This window comes from Chelon labrosus (genome assembly GCF_963514085.1).
Source record: "Chelon labrosus genome assembly, chromosome: 6".
Taxonomy (NCBI): Eukaryota; Metazoa; Chordata; class Actinopteri; order Mugiliformes; family Mugilidae; genus Chelon; species Chelon labrosus.
In genome coordinates this window covers 23,997,583-24,008,717 of record NC_140342.1, presented here as the reverse complement: position 1 = coordinate 24,008,717, position 11,135 = coordinate 23,997,583, and the positions used below count along the sequence as shown (strand labels likewise).

Genomic DNA, 11,135 nt, shown 5'->3' with positions numbered 1-11,135 from the left:
GTCATGTGAGTTTCAGGTGGACACCAGCGAAAGACGCAACTAATAAGAACCAAAGAAGCTACTTGGATGAACCATGACCTGCACGACTGAGAACCTTCACGGACACTCATGATAAAGAAACCCTACAATGTCCTGGATGTATGGCGGCTGCATGCGCTCTGATAGCGTTCAAATGTCCGAGCTCACCTCACACAGATTTCCCTTTAAACGGCTTCGAGGCTCCACTCTCTGACATAATGTTATTCTCCCAACGCTGCCCACATAATAAAAAGCCATTACACATGAACAAACACCAGATCTTACAGAAGCACTCTTCCTGAGGGGGCCCCGGTTAAGTGTCAAACATTTGCACTTCCAATTAAGCAAACATCCATTCAAAGCGCCGCCAGCCAACTCACTCCCGGCGCCGCGGCTCACTGGAATAAAGAAACATTAACTGCAACTTTTCAATAAGACAGAGTGACATTAGATAGAGACTGATGTAGCCTCAAACATTTACATCTTTTAATATTTACAGTCGCTGGAACAAGGATGTCGACACCTTCTACGTCCAGAAATTTTGTCTGTTTGAATCCGTATGTACACGAAACACAGTCAAAAACAAAACTCTGTGCGTCGTTCCTTTTTTTTTTTTTTTTTTTTTTGCATCCTATATTGCATCGAGCCGCCGCGTTCATCAAAGTGTGTGACGGGCTCGGAGTGCGGCGTGAAGTCCTGAGGCGTGACCAGATACTCCCGTCTACACCCTCGTCTCACCATCTGACCGAGTGTGGGTCCTCCGGTTACATGAAAAACTCTTTGGGGTTTTCACTGGAGACGTTCTGGGAGTCGGCCTGGTCGTTAAAAGGGAAATCCTGGCTGTCCTCCTGCTTGACTCCCTTCACCTCCTGGTTTCGATACGTCTCTTTTCTTCGGTAGAGGAATCTGGCTGTTATCACCAGACCGGTCACAACCACAAAGATGACAACAGCTATGACACCTGCAAAGTGGAGGACGTTGACATACTCAGACATAGATGTAGTCTCCTGACGGTAGCATTTACTTGCACATTTGGTATTGTTTGTAATGAACTGCTTAAGGTTTAGCCAGGCGTACCTAAGAAAGCTGCATCAGAACATTTGTTTCCCTTTTTATGGGTAGTAAGACAAAACTGATTAATAGATATTTAATAGTCAGTAATCGCAAGATTTCCATAATTAACGCTGGTTAAAGCAGCATTTAACCATTTTAATCCCTTTTAAATGTACTTGGGTATTTTCTCCGTTTATAACTCAGCACACTTCATCAGTAAGTACAGACAACTACGTTTTTTTTGAGCGAGAACTGCCTGGAAGGACTTTAAAGCTGAGTTTGCCGTTTAGAAAACTCGTCTGAATCCATGTCTATTTGTTTAGGCTCACTTTCTTCTTCGGCTTCTTCTGATTTTGTTGACAAAACAGTACGTATTACTACCCTCTGCAGGGTAAAATGATTTACTACCACGACACTACAGATTCTGCTTGCTTTTCACAACGTTACTTCTGCACTCAGCGCTTCCTGATTAAGACTACAGTTTGGGCCGAGGTCATAATGACTGAAAAAAGACAGTGACAGTATTACAAGAGGGACTACTGTTTTTTACAACCTGGACTTTATTTCTGGCATAAAATACGATCGCCATATAACTTTGGTGTTATTTGTAGTCGTTCGCGAAATATTTAGATCCGCGTATATCCCTATAGTGGGAGTGACTGGGGCACTGAAGCACAGCCTCTAAATAACGCATTATCTGCTGCGAAACTCGTTCATTTCACCAATATTTTGTTATGATACGCTAGTGCTATTCCCCGTACTAGCGTATCATAACACTATATTGGTGAAATGAACGAATTTTGCGGCAGATAATGCGTTATTTAGAGGCTGCGTTTCGGTGCCCCAGTCACTCCCACTATACGGATATACACAGCCCTGCACTGGAGCTAAATATCTTTAATATCTTTTAATTATATTTAACTATATCTTTGCCTCTAAATAACGCATTATCTGCCACGAAACTTGTCCATTTCACCAATATTTTGTGTGCTATTCCCCGTTGAGTCCAGAGTTACCTGTTATCATCATCCGGGTTCTGTAGATTGAGCTACAGAACCCGGATGTCTTCTGACATGGATGATGTCATCTCTGAGCGTCGCGTGCACCTGCAACGGTCGGCTTGTTTACCTGTAATTTGCTACTGCTAGTTTTTTGCAACATGGCTGAATATTTTTCCGATTCTTAGGTTGTGGACGAACCATAGCAGTAGCAAATTACAGGTAAACAAGTCGACCGTTGCAGGTGCACGCGACGCTCAGAGATGACATCGTCCATGTCAGAAGACATCATCCAGGGTCTGTAGCTCAATCTACAGACCCTGGATGATGATAGCAGGTAACTCCAGACTCAACGGGGAATAGCACTAGCATACGATAACAAAATATTGGTGAAATGAACGAGTTTTACGGCAGATAATGCGTTATTTAGAGGCTGCGTTTCGGTGCCCCAGCCACTCCCACTATATGGATATACATGGATGTAAATATCTCCTGAACGGGTACAAATTACACCAAAGTTATATGGGTGAGTAAACGATCGTATTTTATGCCAGAAATAAGGTTCAGGTTGTAAAAAAAAGTAGTTCCCCTTTAAAAGGACTTTGCATTAACACATTAACGTATGTGAGACTCTTCCTACTACGATATGTTGTGGAAAACTACACATATACACGTTATTAAGCTGCTAACTTTGACAATATCAACATGTAAGTGGATAAAGGACACACCGACAAAAAAGCCTCCAGTTAGCTTAGACAAGGAAGCTATTTTTCAGATTGGCCATTGTTAATTTTCTCGATCAAAAGCCATGTTGACTTTTGTACTCTTGTATAACTGTCTAGTGTGGTAGCTAACAAGGTAAACTAAATACATTTTTGAGTAAAGCTAACCAGCTAACTGTGCTAAGTCAGGCTAAGCTTGTTCTTTTATAAAAGTAAGTAAGTTTTGAGTTCTGGGAAGACAAGTTTGTTCTCCTTTGGCAAAACTAGCTGCTAAGTGCTAAAGGCTAAGCACAATATGTTCTGGATCATCTCCTTTATCATGCAGTACGTGTCCATATTTTTTATTTATGTTTAACATATTAGTTTTACGATTTTACAGCTGTTCCCTTTATTTTATCTATTTCATATTTCTGTACAGGATGACAGTTAGTTTGCTGGGGCATAGCTATGATAAATGAAGATGATCACAGTGTCGGTTTTCAGTATAGTTTCGTGTTACTGGGGAGGTTTAATCACAGTCATTAAGAGACAACAATAATACACTTTAGTCAGTAATAAAATCAAACATAGATTGCTCAACTAAAACAGTTGCTATATTTCCTTAAATGGAGGGAATGGAAGCTAAAGTCTGCGCTGGTAAATTATTCTACTAAACCATAAAACTCTGTGCTCATAAGAAAGTTAGTAACGATGCTTCGAACTGCAGTAAAAGAGCTAATGTGATGTATAATTGGGTGTGACAACGGAGCGAACAGAATCCATACTGTAATTCCCTTATAAATCTATCAGAGCCTCGCAGCGTGTCTCCTGTCCATCTGTGGTGGCTGAGTCAGTTCTAACTTCAAAAAGCAGCGAGCAGGGTTTCATTTCTCAGCTGGACTCCTCCGTTCGACACATTTTTTTTTTATCCGGAGAAAGTTTCTCTTAATTGGAATTCTGAAATGTGACCGAAATCAATTCCGCATTTTATTACTGTGGTTTTAAAACTTCTCGGCATTTGAAGATAACCGTGTGAAAGTTTCTCTTCAGCAGATCTTTAATTAGCCCAGCTGTCCCTTTTGTGCGTGAGTCCCAAAGATTTAATAGACGGTTTAAATTCTATCTACAGTTTTATAGGAACAGTTTCTTCATATTAAATCTGATGACAAAAGAACATTAAATCTACTTTTGATGGAACTTATCTTATCAATGCAGAATATTTTAAGGCAGAAAAGAGAAGCAGAATAAAAAAAAAACAGAGGGAAAGAGTACCTCCGATAAGAGCCGAGTCGGTCCTCATGGCATTGACTAAAGGTTGACCTGAACCCGCTGAGCCAGACTGGTCTACAGCAGAGGAAGAGATAAGAAGGGATATAGAGGGAAAATGGAAAACCAGCCGAGGGAAGCGGGAATTAAAAATCAGAATGACGAAAAGAAAAGAGTAAATAGACAGGTCGGAGCAGAAAACAGACAAGGAAGGAGGTTTAGAGACAATAGCACCATCACCGTTTAGAGCACTACAAAGGACTCTATTAAAAGGAACATAAAACTGGATGAGAACAAGGCTGGAAGGAATAAATGCCACTGAAAACTCGCCTCGCTGGTCCAGATTAATTATCTCATCAACCACGCTGTCATTCATCCCTTCAACAAGGTGTAGATAATTAATGAGAACATGATACAGCGCCCACCGAGAACAGAGAACGTTTCTGTTTCTGTTTGTCTTTTAGCAAACCTAAAGGTCAGAGATTATTGGTCAAGGAGCGGGCAAAAACTTTAGCGTTTTTCTCTTCGTAAATATTAATGCATGAGCTATGGCGGTGTATCAGGGGAGCATACGGCAAGGCAATTATCTTCAACCCGAGAAAAACTGGGCTTTTCTTTCTTTCTTTTTTTACTTTATAGCCACAGCCTGGAGCAGAAATTGACCCCCTCCCTCCCTCTGTACATCACACCGCCACCAAGCTGCAATGCACACAGCTAAGACTATATGACAGCTTGATTGCTCCCAGAAAAACCATCTATAGCGCTGGAATGATAAACCCTGGCTGCAGGATTTCTGTGTGCTTAATAGTTAACAACCGTGTCTCCAAGTAAATATATTTGTTCGCAAGTTATTTGCAGCAACAAATCGGTCCTGAATAAAACATAATGCTGTTCAGATTTAGTTTATTTAGCAACGTAATGGGAATTTTATTAAAAGGGGCCTCATATGTGCCCACCATCCACCCCAAGCTCCTCCCTGCTACTCTGGTGAGTTACATAGAACTTCATTCGCTCCATAAAAGTGCAGCGTCTGAACATAATCCAGACAATGATAATGACTTTTTACGCAGCAGACACTGTGTTGATAAGGGCTGGGTTTTAATGAAACAGATTTTCGGATTCAAATCTATTTTCATTTGATATCGAGCCATAAAATCCTCGGATAGCCATTTCCATTTTTACAAAAAAAAAAAAAGTAAATAAACGTTAAGTCTGAAGTTGCTGCAAAGCTTTTCTTTTGGCGTTAGATATAAAAAAAAAACATGAAAAACAACAACAAAATTAAATTACATTGGTTATAAAATCATCTACTGCGGTGGGAAGACATAAAAATCACAGAACAGAAAATGAAACCTGGGAAAAAAATAAAAATAAACCATAAAATGAGATAAAGTTTGTACAGTTACCTCACCCTGAGTCACTAGATGGTGGAAAATAACTCAAATAAAACTCTTTACAAATACGTCCCTGCTATTAAATCTCTACCCAATGGAACAATGAAACAGGTGAAAGTCTGCTAAGCTTCAAACCCGACTCCTCGACCTCTTACCTGACAGGTGGTGCGTGTTCTCGGCTGCGTAGGGATCGGCTGGAGCTGCAGAGCCGCAGTTGGACCGGACTAAAGGTCCGGTGATGACGACGGGGCTGGAGTCCGGGTGGAGCAGAGCAGCTTTAAGAGGGCTGATGGTGTTGAACTGAACCACTGATAGACAGCCGGTAAAACCCAGAGACGCCAACGTGGCGACATCTGGATCCAAGTCATCAGACTCTGGAAATGAAACAGAACTCTTTGTTGTTGGCTTTGTCTTGCGCAGCCACATAAAGCCAACACTTACTGCTTTGTGTCTTGAAAGTTGAGCTGGTTTCATCTTTTTTTTGCTGCACCTCTGATGCAGATGTCACTGACGCTGACAGAGTTGTAACCAAGAAACCCAACAAGTCCATTTGCCTTTGTTTTTTTTGGATGTCTTATCAGATCTATAGCTTGAAAATGGTTTTATGTAACGACCTACCAGTTGACATACCAGTTCCTTACAGGTATAATATGACATTTCCAGAATATGTTAAAAGGTTTCCCAAAGTTTAAGAAGAGAATCAACTGGCATTGTCTTTGAAGTACTAGCTAAATAAATAATAAAGAAACAGCTCAAACTTTAAACCTCTCGTTTTCAGGCTGGCTGGCTCTCAACCAGACGGTGATTTGACCCAATAAACCAAGTGACACACATCGGCAGGTTCTTTGATTGTGCTTCACCTCACCCTGTTATCAGCGCCGGCTCATTGATTCTAATTAGTACACGCACAAAACCTCACACTCAGTACAGCAGAGAAACTGTCAAGCTTTACAGTCTGAATCCATCACTCCGCAAGACAGATGTTCACTCTCCAAATCTATCTGTCCATTTTATCGATTTAAATCCCTTCATCATTCACCTCCGCTCCTTCGCGGCGGCGTAAACAGCAGCTGTGAGAGCCGACATTACGGCTGTAAGCAGCTGCATCAGTGTCGATGTTCAGATGACTGAGAGGTGACCGTGGTTTTTTACCGCGACACATCCGCATGCTGATGAGAGCAGCAGGAAACATTACAGCAGCTGATACACTCTTCACTCTCAGCCTCTCTGTGTTCCTCCTGAGTTCATTAGTTAGGCTGATGGATGACGGGGTTGGAGGGGAGTGACAGAAAACTCTCTTTCTTGCTGCTTTTCTGATCATAATCTGACTCGTCTGGTTTGACAGAGGGGAGGACTGGTCACATGGTGACATGCCAGGGTTAAAACACACGAAGATGGTTACAACATATTGGAGGTTTATGTCACCAAAGACAGAAGATCTAAAGCCCCGTTCACATATAAACTGATTCGCTTCTGGATGTTCCTAGATAACCATCTTATCCTGAAAAGTATTTCCAATCCTCATAATTGTCTATATTTCTGCATAAAAAATGACTCAAAACATCATATGACAGGGGATTATACCAGTGAACTCTAAAAGAAAGCGCCAGGACGTCTGTCTGTGAGCTGAATCTTAAGAGAGTTTTTGGAACGGCCAAGTCAAAGTCCTGACCGTAATCACGGTAGATTTGTTTGTTTGGTTCGTGGTTCAGTCCGCATCAACGGGGCGAACCACGGTAGATTTGTTTGTGTCGTGATTCATAAAAGGACTAGGCTAATTATTGAAATATTAGTTGTTGTCTAATATTAATGGTGAGAAAAACAGGTTTTGCAGTGGCAGCGTGGAGGGGGGTGACTCCAGGACGCTGGAAGTCACTGTTAAGCCTTCTCGAGGTGTCGTGGGCCTAACTTAACGAAACATCGGTGAAGGGAGGTGCCCACTTGAAAACCCCAATGACATGCTGCATACTGCTGTTGTTTAGGCCAGGTTCCTGATGTCTTCATGTTGCTTGGTAGCTATGGTTAGCTGCTGAGCGGGCCATACAAGCCAGCAGCGTAGGTTAGATTATGTTTCACAATGTTTGAATTATCCTCTATTGTAGGCTCTGTGGACTGTAGGCTAAGCTAGCCAGCAGCATTTGGTTAGCTTATATTTCACAAGGTTTGAGTTAGCGTCTGCTGCTGAGCGGGCCATACAAGCCAGCAGCATTTACTTAGTTCATTTAGATTGTAAGTTAAACGTCATATCACATGACTGCAGGTTTGTTAGTGTTTCTCAGTTGGACAGGGCCTCTAAATGTGTTTTCCCTTGGATTTTGGCACAAGGGATTGTAACATCTAATCCTGTGTATTAATGAACGATAGAAATGTTGTGGAAGGACCTGAAGCAAGCAGTTCATGTGAGGAAACCCACCAACATCTCAGAACTGAAGCGGTCCTGCTCTGAGGAATGAGCTAAAAGTCCTCCAAGATGATGTAGACGACAGACCAGCAGTTACCGGAAATCTTTAGTTGATGTGAACTAAATGAACTGCACAAGGTTCGTCACATACTTTTGCAACTCACAGATATGTAATATTGGTTCATTTTCTAGAATAAACACATATACAAGTGTAATATTTTTGTTTCATTTTTAGTTTGATTGGGTTCTCTTCATCTACTTTGACAACGAATGTGTAAAATCTGATGCTTTGAGTCATTCTTATACAGAAATGTAAAAACCTCTCAGGGGTATAAAGGCAGAATACTTTTTTAATGACTGTTATTTAGTATTACCTGATGGACGCCTCAGATAAAATATATTTCAAATAGCTGACTCATGTTTTACTTTTAATAAGCAGTGAATCTTCTGTCAAACCGAGCTGAACCGTGGCCTCTCAGCCCCTCGTGTCATTACCAGCTTATACCTCAGTCTGTCTTTGACGGAGAGAACAAGAAAAAGTCACGGCACAGACAATTACTGTCTCGCCCCGACACGGCTGCAGGTCCCTGTCCAGGACTGCACACAGAAGCTCAATGAAGACGTGGTGTGTCCCTCCCAGGCGGCGGGGACTTTTATCTGAGGCTTAAAATCTGATCAAGCGTGTTAATAGAAACATAGCTCTGGTTTAATTCGACCCTGATGTTTAACATATCCACAATTAAAAGGCTGTGACTGTAGTAAAAACAGGTTAATAATGCGCGTCCGGTTCATTCATTAGTGTTTTGACTGCTATCTAAAGTGTATATACTGTAGTACACTTAAATTACTTTATTTAAATACTTCTTCACGTAGGTTTTAGTTGATGTTTGAAGATGTTTTTGGGTATTAGCTAGACTGATAGAAACCTAACCTAACCCTAACCCTAACCCCAACCACAGGATCCAGTTAAGGTGTTTTTTGCTGGCTATTTATACGCCAGAGATCAGGCATAACATTATGACCACCTTCCTAATATTGTGTAGGTCTCCCTTGTGCCTCCAAAACAGTTGGGACTCATCAGAGAATGGACACTTGCCTTCTGAGGGTGTCCTGTATTAGTGTCTGGCAACAGAATGTTGTTAGTGGGGGGTCTTTGAGGGGAGGGGCCTCTGTGAATCATCCCACAGATACTTGATCAGTTTGGGATCTAGTGAATTTGGAGGCCAGGTCAACACCTTGTGCTGTTCTTCATGTTTTTTTTAGTTGTTCCTAAAGTGTGTTTGTGTGTGTGTCTGTGTCAGGTTGCATCCTGCTGGGGATGGCTGCTGCCATCAAGGAGTGTCATTGCTATGGGGTGGGGGTGCCTGGTCTGGTCTAGGTGGGTGCTACATGTCTAAGTAACATCCACATGAATGAATGCCAGGTCCAAAAGTTTCCCAGCAGAACATTGAATTGTCACAAGATGGTCAATGTTATTTACTTCTCCTGTCAGTGGTTTTAATGTTGTGGCTGATCGTGTATGTATTCCTAAACAAAAAAAAAATAAAAATACTACTACCAGAAGTAGCTTAACATCAGCTCCTGGAGCAATCATGACCCTCTGAACCGTTCTGCTCAGACTCCAACCCTGAACTCTTACAAACATCAATAAAAACATAACAGAAAATATATGTGGGTGGATGAACCTTCTTATAATTGTACTTTTTCAGATAATCTGAGTAATCAGTGATAACAGATGGAGCCACACGCATTTCTTCAATGTTTGCCACGCTGAGTGTCAAATGAGGCCGAACAGCTCAGAGCTGTTATTCAAATGAGAGTGCTCTTTAACTAAAAGGTCTTTTGCTTTCACTGCCTCCTCACTCACCGTGCGTTCCACCCAACACCAGCGACTTGACAGCGTTGAACTCCCCATCAGACGTCAGGTTGAAGTCTTCTTTGACATTCTGGTCGATCTGAAAGGAGACAAATTATTTCTAGATGTTTTATTACGGGAGGATTGTGACTTGTTTTGTTTAATTGGTAACTTTGGCCTCTTCTAGCGGTAGGTGGGTTAAAGCACCAGATCATCTGATTAGAAATTTAAGTTTGCTCCAAACGTTAAAATTAATGCTTTGGGGACAAAAACGTATAAAATCTGATATAAATCTTTTTTAAGCAGTTGTAGAGATATCTGAAACAGCCACCTTGTGCCTCCTGTGTCGTGCACAGCTGAGGATACGACAATTCAGTGCGGTGGAACCTGATAAGATGAGATGCACCTCATATTTCAATGGAGCCTCTGAACGCAGTGAATCAGGAGGCTGCACTCATGCACGACGAGGTCACCTTGTTATTTATCTCACGCTGCTGATAATTATACAGACTCTCGGGCTGCTGGCTCCTGCTTAGATAAAACGTACCTCATACATCATCTGAGGCTGTTGTTAACAAGATAGCAGATCCAGATACGATTAAGACGCTTCATATTTCATCTGTGGTTGTTTTAATGTGTCGTTTGTCCCTGCTGCCCTGCCGTAGCTGCGTGCAGGATGGCCTGTGGATGCAGTGAGACTAAAATGCTGACTGGGGCTTTATTCCCAATAGAAATATCACAATACTATACCCTTGTACACACAGGGACTGCTTGTGTGTGTTATTGTATTCGCCCTTGAGAGACGTGCCTCATTGGAAAACATGGGGGAAGAGGTTCATGCTAAGCAGCTTCACGCTTTGTCTACACTGGATGGATAGTGGAGGAAGCATATCACGCATACACAGCAGCAGAGGCTGTGGTTTTACAACACGAGAACATGCAATGCATGAATTAGCATGTGTAAAAAAACCCACGGACGTGGTTTAAGTCATGGTGACTCATGCGACACAGCTGCTGTAGGCAGATATATTCAGTCAGACAGATGTTGAAAAGATTTGGTTGTCAAAAATAGCACAAATTTTGCAGAACCCAGAGCCTGAGACCCTCAGAGGAAGCACCAAGGCAATGGAGGCGATAAAGAAAACTTCCTCTTAACAGAAAGAAACCTTGAACTGAGTAGCGAGACAGAAAAAAGAAGAGGGAGGTGGGACAGAGGAGGAAAGAGCTGCACTAGCAAGAAGATAAATTCATACATCTGGATAAAGCATGCAGAATGTAAACATGAAACAAACCAGATTACATGATAGCAGGTGATAGGCGGTGGATGAGATGAGATGTAACCAGTGACTGAACAACATGTTCTGAGCAGAGAATCTACTCAGGATGAATTTCTCTGTATATAATCCATCATTATCCACGTTCATCTTCGTAAGTTAAAGGGGAATTACC

The 11,135-nt window shown here is 41.8% G+C and overlaps 1 protein-coding gene across 1 annotated transcript in view; it reads right to left on the bottom strand.

The window, feature by feature from the left end:
- Positions 1–206: 206 nt before the first annotated feature.
- The window catches only part of LOC311489472 (contactin-associated protein-like 4), a gene marked incomplete at its 5' end in the record, with an annotated part of 111,575 nt that continues 100,646 nt past the window's right edge, over positions 207–11,135 (bottom strand). The window contains 4 exons of the mRNA XM_084546563.1: positions 207–979; positions 4,043–4,114; positions 5,586–5,804; positions 9,699–9,786. Coding sequence (XP_084402689.1) covers positions 783–979; positions 4,043–4,114; positions 5,586–5,804; positions 9,699–9,786 — 576 coding nt within the window. The 3' untranslated portion in view covers positions 207–782. The remainder of the gene's footprint in view (positions 980–4,042; positions 4,115–5,585; positions 5,805–9,698; positions 9,787–11,135) is intronic.